At 38.1% G+C, this 13,936-nt stretch overlaps 1 protein-coding gene across 3 annotated transcripts in view; it reads right to left on the minus strand.

Moving 5' to 3' along the window:
* Window positions 1-13,660, minus strand: part of GART (phosphoribosylglycinamide formyltransferase, phosphoribosylglycinamide synthetase, phosphoribosylaminoimidazole synthetase) — a 51,367-nt gene extending 37,707 nt beyond the window's left edge. For 2 of the 3 annotated variants that reach the window (XR_014492418.1, XM_083361848.1), the window contains exons 1-3: window positions 13,597-13,660; window positions 9,834-10,042; window positions 5,921-6,069 (exon numbers count right to left, since the gene is read on the minus strand). Coding sequence is in view for 2 of the 3 variants with exons in the window: in XM_083361848.1 (XP_083217974.1) it covers window positions 5,921-6,065 (145 nt within the window). In the remaining variant the exon portion in view is untranslated. The remainder of the gene's footprint in view (window positions 1-5,920; window positions 6,070-9,833; window positions 10,043-13,596) is intronic. The other variant, XM_083361849.1, reaches the window with a different exon arrangement.
* Between the last annotated feature and the right edge of the window lie 276 nt (window positions 13,661-13,936).

The following is a 13,936-nucleotide window of genomic DNA, read 5'->3' on the forward strand; positions in this document are numbered from 1 at the left end:
ATATAAACAGAGCATGTGACTGAAAGCTAAGCTGAATTTTCCTTCTTCATTCTTATTATTTTAAGCAGCTACAGATGACATTTATGCTTCTCCTTTCTTCACTGAGTGTCCCAATAATGATGTCTCAAAAAAATGAATATGTAGTTAGGACTTTAATTTTGTTCTTATCATGAAAGCAAAATTACTGAAAATGAATCAAATTTAATTCAGTGAACATAAAGAAAAAAATATTGTTGTTCAAAATTGTACATTTAACTTATCATATGACCATCACAAGAATGCCATGGGACATCCCATTCTCCTCATGAAAAGAATAACTAAATGAAGCAAATACATTTTTATAACTCTGGCAGTAGTCTGAAAAGAAACAGGACTGCTTTATTACATATACTGGAATTGCAGATAAAATAATGGGCAAAAAGGATTCTATGCCTGGATTTTTTCATGCACAGAAACAACAAGCAGAAATTCCATTTGCTGACGTGTTAGGATGAATGCTTTGGTGCATACCAGCAAGTGTAATGAACCCCAAAATTCTTCCCAACCTTGGCAATAGACATAAGAGGACAAGGAACTGGCTAATAATTGTCCTGGTTTGCCAAACCCTGTAAAGTGCAGTGCCACTGCTGAGGGTTTAAATTTAGCTGGAACCCTTGTTAAGAGAAAGAGCTCCTGGATAAGCACGCTGAAAGAACACTGAGTAATTAAATCAGAGTATCCCATTAAAAATAGGTAAATACTCATAATGTAACATATTGTGGATACAGAATATGGGCTTAGCCCAGCTGCTAATGAATGTTAAGAATCATTCACTATATTTGAAGTGTTAGTAAGATTTATTAAGAACACATACAATAGGAAAGCTCACTTCTAGATTAGCAATTTATTTCTCACAGTGGCCAACCAAATGACTATGCTGCATTCAAGAAGTCAAGAACAGCTATCTCCCACTAGTACTCTCTTAGAATTAGTGCTTTGCATCTCATTGTTTCCGAGTCTAATATTTTAAGAGAAAAAAGAAAACTTTTGTCATCTTTCTTTTCTATTTCATATATTTCAAGAATTGGCTCCTAGCAACCAGTTTTGGAATGCGGATCCAGATACAAATGTACCATGTACGATAGTGAACTAGATTGGAGCTAAATGTGCAACACCAATAATGTTTCATCCATCTATTAACACATTTATGAAATTCAATGTTTTAAACACAGAAAAAAAGAAGCTCAGTCAGAGACACACAGCATGCCCTGGGAAGCAAACTTCAAATTGTTCATTGTAATCTGAGAATCTGCGTAGTTTCTAAGTCCAGAAAGGTCAAAACACTGATTAACCAATCTGCAGTTGTTGTAATTCAGTATAAAGCAAAAATACCAAAATTATTTCTTCATTTCAAAGGAAGGCTCGAAGAAAATTGATATCTTTCTCCAATTTCAAGATAGGAGAAAGGCTCATACACATATAGAAGAATTAACAGACTATACTTTTTAAACATGCTTTAAAAAACCCTTCTAATTATTTCCAAGTCCATTTCCCCACAAAATCCATTCCTGATTACCAAACCATAGTTTGTTCCACATTCAGTGTTTCATCATTGTCTCCTTCACAATCTCTTTCATCATAAACCATCCAAACAATCAATCAATCATGCATAGGAATGTTTAACTATTTGGCTTTAAGAACCTTAGATCAAAATAACTATATATCCCTGATCATTTATTTTGATTCATACTGTATATGTCAGACATCTTAAACTCACGACGTCACATGATGTGGTACAACGTATCGGAGCCTTTTTGCCATTGCCAGCAATAGGGTAGGGGCGGCTTCCGGATGACACATCCAGCCCGCGGGCTGGTAGTTTGACACCCCTGGTATATGTGAATAAGTTTATGTTTAGAAATCTGTAACAGTATTCCCTCCTCTCCCAAGGTCTGCACACTCCAACCCTTATCTTCAAGAAAGATCATTTGCAGCAGGCCCTCAACAAGAGCAACCAGTGCTGCCCCATACTTTCACCCACCTGATAATCTATTTCCTCCAGAATTCTCTGGAGTTGAAGTCCAACCATCTTTTCAACATCATTACCTAAACAGGGAAAGACGGTTATTAGATGGAAATTGTCCCAAACTGTCCTTCAGTCTTTTTCTCATTCACTTTCCCTCTCCTCTCTTCTCCACTCCTTCAGGCAATTCCCTCCTGGATCATCTTCGGTGGCCAAGCTGAGTGTAACTCAGAGGTTACCCACCATGGAGTACAAAAGGACTGTATCCTCAGGTGCATCAATCATGCAGCCCAATAACAAGGTCTTGCTGTTGCTGTAAGTCTCTCTGGATCAGACTGAGGCAAGTTGCTAAGTCACTACCACAAGGTTGCTCTTTTTCCTAAAGCACAGCCCATATTCAGCCTGAGCATTAAGAACACTGGCTTTATTGGGAAGCAATTTCAATTGTTGCAGACTACAGAAGATGAAGTGGAGAGATGCACAAGGCTCACAAGCTGCAAGTTTGAGACCTCCAATCTAAATGATGATACTTCGTATTCTATGACATATATTAGTCATTTTATTCTTAATGAAATCTATATTTTTTGCTTTTACACATGTATTCATTAATTCTATTCCATTAGATCTAACCACCTTCAATCAGGTCTGTTACATCCTTCTTCTTTCTCTTAGCTTCATTTCCCTTTCTTTCCCTTAATCGTGCTCTTCTACCATGCTTTTGGTCAATTGAGAAGATATAAAGTTGATTCTCAGCCTTAGTCACTTCTGTACTACATACAGCTTTCCCTGCAAATGATAAGAATTAGACTAGTACATTTGGTCAATATGCTATAAGTCAGGCATGTCAAACTGCCGGCCCGCGGGCCAGATGCGTCATGCTGAAACCGCGCCCACCCCATTGGTGGCAATGGGGAAAAAGTCACGTGACGTTGCGCAATGTCACATGACGTCAAGAGCCTGCCATAAGTAGATCAAAAGCCCAGCTTTGCTCCAAGTATGATCATATTATGCTATGTAAACTAAGCTCTCTAATTTAGAGGCGACTTTGTAAGTAACATAATGTACACCACCAACTAGGAAATACATGTAAGTTTATGTAATATACTGATATATTCATATGCTGCTTATTTTCATAGAATCATAGAGCTGAAATGGACCTTGGACATGAATCTTCAGTCCCACGCAAATGGCTGTCCAATTGTTCTTCAAAAGGGTTATTTCCAACTTTTTTTAAAAAACAAAAAAAAACTCCAGTGAAAGACCACCCATGACTCCAGACAACAGACTGCTTAAAATCTCTCACAGGCAGAAAATTAAACTTTATTTCAGAGGTAGATCTTTGAAATGCTTCCATCTGTTGGCTCTTATTTTATCCTCGGGTACCACACCTTCTTGCCTATAAAAGCTTTTTAAGTCTCTCTTAAACCTTCTCTTCTTTAAGCTAAACATAGTTAGTTCTTTTAACTTATCTTCATGGGGTTTAGTCTCCTGATTTGCTGCTTTTCTCCGAATTGTCACAGTGTGGCAACCAAAGTTGAACACAGCATTCTAGGTGTAGTCTGATAAATGCAGTATAGAGTACAACCATAATTTCCCATGATCATAATGCTGTATTTCTGCTGATGCAGCCCAAGGCTTCTTTGGCTGTTTTAGTAGCTGCAACGCACTGCTGGTTCGTGCCTAATCTATGGCCTACTAGGACACCCAAATCCCTCTCACATGTATTATTGCAGAGCTAGGTATTATCTATCGTTCCTGTCCATCTGTATTTTCTTTCCTAAATGTAGAACCCTACATTGCACTTTGTTGGGAAAGGCTCATGTTCACATCTGTCAAAATCCTTTTGAATGGTAAGCATGTCTTCTCAATTCTCTATCTCTGTGTCCCAATTATTTATAAAAATGGTGGAAAGTACTAGGCCCAGGAGACAACCCTGAGGTAACCTACTGGATACTTCTTTCATTAGAGATACAAGTGTACATTTGGAAAATAGAAGCACATATATATTATTTCCCTTTTTAACAACTTCTGAGTTTTCCACACCTATTGTGCAATTGTCCACAGGATACAGAGTCAAAGAAGAACTTTGAATCCAAGTCTTAATATCATTATTAATGCTAATGAATACACAGAAACAAATAATACAGGGAGTGCAGAATTATTAGGCAAATGAGTATTTTGACCACATCATCCTCTTTATGCATGTTGTCTTACTCCAAGCTGTATAGGCTCGAAAGCCTACTACCAATTAAGCATATTAGGTGATGTGCATCTCTGTAATGAGAAGGGGTGTGGTCTAATGACATCAACACCCTGTATCAGGTGTGCATAATTATTAGGCAACTTCCTTTCCTTTGGCAAAATGGGTCAAAAGAAGGACTTGACAGGCTCAGAAAAGTCAAAAATAGTGAGATATCTTGCAGAGGGATGCAGCACTCTTAAAATTGCAAAGCTTCTGAAGCGTGATCATCGAACAATCAAGCGTTTCATTCAAAATAGTCAACAGGGTCGCAAGAAGCGTGTGGAGAAACCAAGGCGCAAAATAACTGCCCATGAACTGAGAAAAGTCAAGCGTGCAGCTGCCAAGATGCCACTTGCCACCAGTTTGGCCATATTTCAGAGCTGCAACATCACTGGAGTGCCCAAAAGCACAAGGTGTGCAATACTCAGAGACATGGCCAAGGTAAGAAAGGCTGAAAGACGACCACCACTGAACAAGACACACAAGCTGAAACGTCAAGACTGGGCCAAGAAATATCTCAAGACTGATTTTTCTAAGGTTTTATGGACTGATGAAATGAGAGTGAGTCTTGATGGGCCAGATGGATGGGCCCGTGGCTGGATTGGTAAAGGGCAGAGAGCTCCAGTCCGACTCAGACGCCAACAAGGTGGAGGTGGAGTACTGGTTTGGGCTGGTATCATCAAAGATGAGCTTGTGGGGCCTTTTTGGGTTGAGGATGGAGTCAAGCTCAACTCCCAGTCCTACTGCCAGTTTCTGGAAGACACCTTCTTCAAGCAGTGGTACAGGAAGAAGTCTGCATCCTTCAAGAAAAACATGATTTTCATGCAGCACAATGCTCCATCACACGCGTCCAAGTACTCCACAGCGTGGCTGGCAAGAAAGGGTATAAAAGAAGGAAATCTAATGACATGGCCTCCTTGTTCACCTGATCTGAACCCCATTGAGAACCTGTGGTCCATCATCAAATGTGAGATTTACAAGGAGGGAAAACAGTACACCTCTCTGAACAGTGTCTGGGAGGCTGTGGTTGCTGCTGCACGCAATGTTGATGGTGAACAGATCAAAACACTGACAGAATCCATGGATGGCAGGCTTTTGAGTGTCCTTGCAAAGAAAGGTGGCTATATTGGTCACTGATTTGTTTTTGTTATGTTTTTGAATGTCAGAAATGTATATTTGTGAATGTTGAGATGTTATATTGGTTTCACTGGTAAAAATAAATAATTGAAATGGGTATATATTTGTTTTTTGTTAAGTTGCCTAATAATTATGCACAGTAATAGTCACCTGCACACACAGATATCCCCCTAAAATAGCTATAACTAAAAACAAACTAAAAACTACTTCCAAAAATATTCAGCTTTGATATTAATGAGTTTTTTGGGTTCATTGAGAACATGGTTGTTGTTCAATAATAAAATTAATCCTCAAAAATACAACTTGCCTAATAATTCTGCACTCCCTGTACATAGTGGGGATTTTGGAAGACTGATGGAAAAAGGAATTCAGGTTTCTAGATAAAAAAAACCTGTGCTAGCCTTGTTTTAATTATTTTTTTCTCCCAGCAAATTTACAGAAGAAAAATGAATGCAGGAAAGCCAAAATTTTACCAACACAAAAGACTGAAAGGCAAATTCTTAAGTGCTGTATATCTAATTTCACTTTTCTATAGTTACCTGAATTAGAAATTTTCCCATCTTTGGCTGTTCCAGCATTTCCTGGTGCAACCAGTACTTGTTTCAGGTGTGCAGATTGTGCTAGTTTCCAAGCCAGCGCATGTTCTCTGCCTCCGCTGCCAATCACAAGCACTCGATCAGCCATCAGTCTGTGGAGAAGGAAATCATACAACGTTAGATGTTACTGCTTCAAAAACGTGGTTTGTACCGTTATCACAACAGGGTAAAATTTCTTTCTTCCTCTAAAAGAAAAGCCATATTTGTATAAAACAATCCAAAACATCTGAACTTCCAAACTATCCATTCATACAGCAAATTATAACAATACTGTTAAAAACTTTATTGTGTAAGAGGAATGCTATAAGCAGTGCTTCTTCTTATTCTGTTTTAGTGCAGTATTTAGTGTGCACACATTTCAACTTAAAAAAAATCCATAGAGTTAATTGGGGCTACACCTTAAGAAACATATTTTGGATTGCAGCCTGAGCCATGCACAGGAAAAATAGGAACCCCAATCTTTCCTGGATAGGACATGGAGTTGGTTTCATCCCATTTACTTCTAATCAGACAAACTGCACAGCCACCCACTTTATTTCAGGTACTGTATATATATTTTTTCCTTACCAAAACTGCAAAGAATTAAAACTGGTGGATCATCTTATTTGTGGGGTCTCTATTTAGAGTAGTGTTTTTGCTGGCTGTTGAAGTCCATACATCTTAAAGTTGCCAAGTTTGAAAAACCCCAATTTAGAGTAACTTAGTTACTCAGTTTTGGCTGCACGTATTGTCAAAGGCATAGGCTTCTTCATGAACATAATGGCTAGGCAAAGAAAATTTCCTCTTCTGTGTAATACAACTTTCTTTTTCACTTAAATGGAAGGTAGAACCAAGAGCTTCCAGCTGCTATATTAGCAATTACTGGACAATGATCACAACTAACAATAATAGCAAAAGACAGCTTGCCCTGGATTTCCCTAATTATATTCCTGAAACAACATTATGAAACAATTTGGACTAAGACAATTGCTGCCTGGCTCATAGTTGCCCAGGGAGTTCCATGTATGAATGGGGATGTAAATCTGAGTTTCTCTAGCTCAGGACCAATCTCTACATATCAAAGAATATTTATTCCTAGAATTAACCAATCCCAAACAAACAAACAAACAAACAAACATCACTTGTGCATTTTGAAGAGCCATTTTGTAATAGAGAAATATTACATACCTATGGTACTTTAAGCATGTATGATTACTAATATAATTGTTTATGCAGTTGAAACACTTATGATTTTAAAAAATATATATACAACATAAGACTGACAAGACTGATAAACTGCCTTTGCGATATGGAAGCTTTTATATACTGTAATACTGCCAGGAAAATAGCTTGCTATTTAGTTAAAAATTGCACTCAGCAAAGCTACACCTCTGTTGCAATCTTTGCAAATATGGCATTTGCCCTTCTCCTCCCCTTGTGATGTCATCCTTATTCAGGTCATTTCCCTCTCCCTTGTCAATGTAAACAATTCCTCCTATTGCAAAGTATAGATAAAAGCAAATCTTGCTTTTAAAATCTGGGGGGGAGGGAGGGAAAGAGGCTCATGTAAAATGTAATGTCAAATGGCCATGGGACTGGCAAGGAAGATACCCATTTAAATAAGAGCCTTCTCTAAAGCAGAACTTTCTTTGGTAGTAAGCATACATTCCCATTACCAGGCAGAGTGCTGTCGTGGATTAAGCAAACATTGTTGATTCACCTAAATTTTGCCCATTAAGACATATATATATATATATTATTCATCAGGGGTTAAGAGTGGAAAGAAGAGAAGGAAAAAGAATCACAGCCATTCTGCTGCAACAGTTTTTACTACTATCCAGAGGAAATTTAAACAAAGTCTATAGAACTGAGAAGCTCATTAACTCAGAAAACAGCAATGAAACATTTCAGTCTATACAGGTAGTTCTCAACTTACAACCAGTCACTTAGTGACCCTTCAAAGTTATGACAACCCCCCCAAAGCCACTTACCTGGTTCTGGAGTTGACTGCAGAAACCCCTACAGCTGCATGATGGCATTTTGGGTACTTAGCAACTAGCTCACCTTTATGGCTGGTTACCAGCAAAAATTGACCATAGAAGTACATTGATTCACTTAATGACCGCAGCATTTGATTAATGACTGCAGCAAAAGTGTCATAAAACTGGGTTCGGTCACGTATGTGCGTGCCTCACTTTATGAACATCAAGACTTACAGTGGAAATTACAAGCTTCATTATATACCTCTGTTGCAAGGGCTACCTGTACACATTTGTGCAGCTGTCTGAAAATAAATTTGACTTAATGAAGGAATTTGTTTTCAGGAAGGCATGAATAAGATTAGATTGCATAACTACCAGAAAAAGGTTTTTTCAAAAAAAATAATATCTAAATTATGATATGTAGACCTGCATAGCTGTGTTTCCCCGAAAATAAGACCCAGTTTTATAAATTTTTTGCCTCCAAAAGAGGCATTAGGGAATGTCTTATTTTTTTCCACTGTCTCACCTCGTGGCGGCGGCACTGTTCCATCCAGCAGGAACCTGTGTGGCTGCCAGCAGCCCACTTGTTTCGTGGCTCCTTGCCGCCGCTCTTGTGTCGCCCCTGGCCTCTCTTTCGCCAGCAGAGGCCTTCAGGAAAGACCTTGCAACTGAGAACGGAGCCCTGGGTTGATGTGCACGAGTGGCAGCAAGCAGCCGCAGAGGTGTGCTGGTGGCGTCCACGCAGGTTCCTGCTGGAAGGAGCTGTTGGTGCTGCCACCGCAAGCTGAGACAGATGTTGGGGTGTGGGAGGCCTGGCTGTGGTGGCCCTGAGGTAAGCGGATGCAGGACGCATGGGGAAGCTCCACCCCCTCCCCCACCTGCCTTGCTTCACCTCATGGCAGCGGCACCGCACACAACCAGATGTGCAGGCTCTTAATTAGAGCTTATTTTTTGCGGGGGGGGGGCTTATATTAGGTGCATGCGTAAAAATCAAGTTAGGTTTTATTTTTGGGACAGGTCTTATTTTTGGGAGTACATAGTATTTTAAAAAAACACGTTTCTTTTTGATATTCTTATTTTGTACAACTGTCATTTGCTACCCACTCGATCACCTTTAAAGCTTAGATTAAAAAAACTTTGATACATAACTCATAAAAACCAATCTGCTTTGCAAATATGAAAAATAAAGTAAATGAAATTCTAATATATACGTTTGCCTAGAAATTGGCTGCACAATTTAAGACAATACAGTACTGAATTGACATATTTGGAATTGTGTTATGAGTTTACAAATCCTATGCACAAACTAAATGCTATAGAATTTTGTTGATTTTACTTCTCAAGTAATCCAGCTTCAGACTTGTCATTCGATGTACATGAACCGTAACTGAGCACTCTGGATTGTAGCAACAAAATGGGCTCACACATCATAATAAAGTATGATTTTTTTAGTATTCATTTGCTGATTAAACCACAATAGTTGGTGGCCACATTGTCATAACTTAAAATTACTTGCAATTGCACATTGTCAAGAAAGTTCATCTTATTTAATTGTTGTGAGGACTTTAAGTTGGAGCGATACAAAGGGGAGGGCAGAGAGAGAACTGTGTAATTAAAATGCAGCAAAAAATTACTGACGTGGAAAGAAATTCTTTAATTTGATTAGAGGAATTACATGTACTAATTTGTCATTTAGAATTTGTATTTAGTAACAAATACAATATATCTTTTTTGAAAAGATCTGTGGTGTTAAAGCACTATGGAAATTACTTTCAGTAAAGGTATTTACAATTATAATACAATATCCAACCCTTCAAAGATAGTGCTAGTTATAATGATCAAAGAAGTCATTGTAACCGATGCTAAGAGCTAACCACGACACACAGTGTACTTACTGTGATAGCAGCAATTTGCAGAGGGATATCAAATTCCAAAAAGGCAGGAAAAAAAGGAAAGAAATAGAGAGGTGCCTTCAGCTAAAAGATGATCAGGTCCATACTGACGATGTTAGGCAAGTAACCAATGAAAAGAAGAGTTCAGTTCAGCGTCAAAAGAAAGGGCGGTTACAACTGATAATTTATATGCATTTTCCAAGCAAGTTTATCTATAGTAGGAGGGAAAAAATTACAGTTAACTGCCATGACAACTGTTCCCCATATCCAAAAGTCTGCTCAGCCTTTTAAACAACATTCTATACTATTTTGAAAACTGAGAACGTTTTCAAATATAGAACAGTACAGAAGATAAAATGGAGATTTACAGTTCAAAGAAAAAGCAGAAAATCCCACTAGATGCGCCACTTTTTGTCTTTCTTGCAACAACTTTTTGGATTCCGGCCGTATTTAAATATTTGTGTTTAGTATTTGATAGCTTTTGAGCCCAGACTAGATCATCCAGATACTAAGTACTGTAGTTACTAGTTAAAAGTTGGATGGAAAATCATCAGGGAATCCATGATGTCCGTGGCACCTGCTTGCACTCTGTAGTGCTTACCTGTAGCACCCACCCATCACTTGATGGCCTGCTTGCCTGGGATGAGTTTCAGCACCTCTTCGTCACATAAGGTCCTTACAATGACCTGCATAGTCCTCCCTTAATGGCGTCAAAAAGGAACTGCCATCAGTAATGCAATCACGTGACATCACTTTATGAAGAGCTGCAATTAATGCAAAATGCATCCATGTGGGCATTTATGGGTCCTCCCCGATTAGGGCGTTTGACAACTCTGTCCCATGAGATACACTGGTTGTCAGTGTACTTCCGGGTTCAATCCAAGGTGTAGGATAATGATCTATAAACTTCTACATGACATGGGACCAGATTACTTGAGGGACCTCCTCTCCCTGGTTACATCTAGAAATCTCATCAAATCCGGCAGAAGAGGCACGTTATGTGTCCCATTTATTATGGGGTCATCAGGCCTGAGGACCCAGTTGCAATGTAAAGTTGTTCATTGGTTTTGCTGAAAGTTTGGGATGCTTTTGATAACTTGGCTGCTGAATATGTTACCGTTTTATGTTTTGTCCATTTGCAATTAGTTGTTTCTGATGCTGCCAAGGGGTTAAGCATGTGAGACGAGCAGGTATACAAATTTTATAAGTAAATAAATAAAATAACTTGACAAAAGACAAATCAATTGGAGTTGAGGGGCAATAAGAGAATGCAACTCAAGCTAAAGGAATATAAAGGAATCTGCAATTCTTTCTTAGTACTAAAAAGAGCTTTTCAGATTGACGAAACTTTCTTTGATATCAGCAACATAAATTGTCAACAAGTTGAAATAATGTTTTTATTTTTAAATAATGCAAATTATTTGTCATTCTTTCTTTGATTATCTTTATTATTAGACTTATATACCGCCCTTCTCCCGTAGGACTCAGGGCGGTTCACAAGGTTTGTAAAATAACAATACAATTACAAAAATTAAGAACAGTTAAAATAATTACATTTAAACCTTGAATAAATATAAAACCCCAATTAAAATCCAATTAAAACCCCAATTAATACTCTCAGTCCAGGCCAGAAAGCTCAAAGAGCCAAGTCTTCAGGTCCCGGCAGAATGAGCGAAGGTCAGGGGCAGTCCTGAGCTCTACGGGCAGCTGGTTCCAAAGGGCAGGCGCCCCCACAGAGAAGGCCCTCCCCCTGGGTGTTATCCGCCGGCAATCTTTTACCGGCGGTACCCTGAGAAGACCCTCCCTGTGGGAGCGCACAGGACAAAGGGAGCTTGATGCCGGCAGCAGGTGTTCCCTCAGATATCCCAGACCCAAGCCATTTAGGGCTTTATAGGTCATCACCAGCACCTTGAATCTCACTCGGAGGGCAACCGGAAGCCAATGCAGCTCGCAGAGCAGAGGTGTTACATGGGAGTATCGGGAAACCCCCATCACAACCTGCACAGCTGCATTCTGCACCAGCTGAAGCCTCCGAGTGGTCCTCAAGGGCAGCCCCATGTAGAGAGCGTTGCAGTAGTCCAATCGGGAGTAGACCAAACACTTCTCCAAATAGTAATTTCCAGTATCTTTCGGATACTGGAAATATTAGATATTGCTTGGTTGAAAAATACTAAAACCAGCAACACAATCCATGGTGTTTGAAATAACTTCAGGGATGCAAAATAAAAGCAAACAAACAACACCCAATAATTTCACACTAAAAAGAAATCACATTTTGCCTGCCATTCACGGCAAATATGACCTAGAAAAAATCTCTATAATTATGAAATTGTTTTTTCATTTAACTGATCTATTTTTTTAAATTCTTTATAACAACATGACAAAACAGCTATTGTAATACCCTCATCTGTCATTTTATGAATTTTTCTGCAAATATCTGGTAATATTTGCTTTAATATCATGTCCATGAATACAATGCTGAAAGGCCAATGTACAAGTTTTCTAATACTATAGTATCCATTTGTGCTGTAACAAACTGAAGTAGCTCCGGATGATTATGACTTTTTAAGAAAATGCATATTTTAGATTTAGATTAGATTTTATTAGATTTATATACCGCCCTTTCCCGAAGGACTCAGGGCGGTTTACTAGGGCATTTTAAAATCACATCAATATAAAATACAAAGTTAAAAGAGAATTAAAAGATTAAATTATCCCTGAAAATAAAACCCCAGTTAAAATATATTAACAGCCTAATATGAAAATTAGAGAAACTTATTTTCAATAAATGCAAACAATCCTAAAACAAAACTGTTTCAAAATTAACATGTTTTTTTGCATAGAAGAATGTAGAAAAATAAGACGTTACTGGATTCACTCTTGATTCACAGAGTTCCTGCCAGCCCACTGCTTGCTTGCCTATTTACATTTAGCAATCCAGCATTATATAGAATGGTTATTAAATATGCACTGATATTTTATATCTATCTTTCTAACACAGATTAGGAATATGCTCCTACGATTTCCAGCTACTCATGTTTATTGGGAATTCTAAGAGTTAGACCCAATGTAATCTGGATAGCTAAGGGAGGAAAGTCTGATTTATATGGAAAAAGAAAAACAGGTTTCCACATGAGGCAAAGACTTGCATAAATCAGGCCTAAGTTCCCATGTGATTTTAAACGTTAGCACTCCAACTTTTATAGCATTAATAAACATCCAGACAACTGTAGTTATGGTATTTCGTTAATTTTTTTTTGCTTTTGCTATTTCCATTCTATATCATTGCTTATTATTCAGAGGATCACAGAGCATTATCACGTCACAGTTACACAGCATATCCACCCTAAATTTCTCGATATTTTGTAAAAATATAAAGTCATGACTCTTCACGAGCAGCAGACATTTATACAACATTAATGGAATAATTTTAGTTTTGCAAAACTGTATACAGATATTTCAAATTCCTGTAAAATCCAATAGATTAATGAATGTGTCGAACGTTGTCTTAAAAAAATACATAAGGAACACACGAAAAACACAATCATTTATATGAAGAAATTGAAAAAAAAAAGCCTACTCGGAACTGGAGAAGAAACAGCAAGAAAGAAATTTGCAAACGCTAACCACGAGGTCAAAAATTAGTCTCCTATCTCAGTAAGCGGACAAAACAGACTATTACATATTTTTTTAAAAAAGCACACCATAATAATGTGCTAGTTTTCTTTTTTCTTTTCTTTCTCCGAAAGAAATACTGAAAACTTACTTTTTGGCGGACAACTTTTAAACAGCAAGCATACTCTTCCCCACCAGCGTATGCTAAAAACTACTTCTCCCAGAATGCTGCTGTTTCAGCGATCTTTAACCCTTCTCAGGGAAGGAGAAATAGAAGTGATTTCATAGTGACAGAGGATTTATTAATGATCATAGCCTGAAAACTGAAGTTGAATATCTAGGAATCTAGTCTAAACAATTAGATTAAACAACATTAATTACACAACAAGCTAGTGCTTACAAGCGTATTTCCATCTGTGCATACTTGCTATTATAGAAAACTTTGAGGTAGCAAAAATAGCAATAGCACTTAGACTTATATACCCTTCATA

This window comes from Vipera ursinii (assembly GCF_947247035.1).
Source record: "Vipera ursinii genome assembly, chromosome: 4".
Taxonomy (NCBI): domain Eukaryota; kingdom Metazoa; phylum Chordata; class Lepidosauria; order Squamata; family Viperidae; genus Vipera; species Vipera ursinii.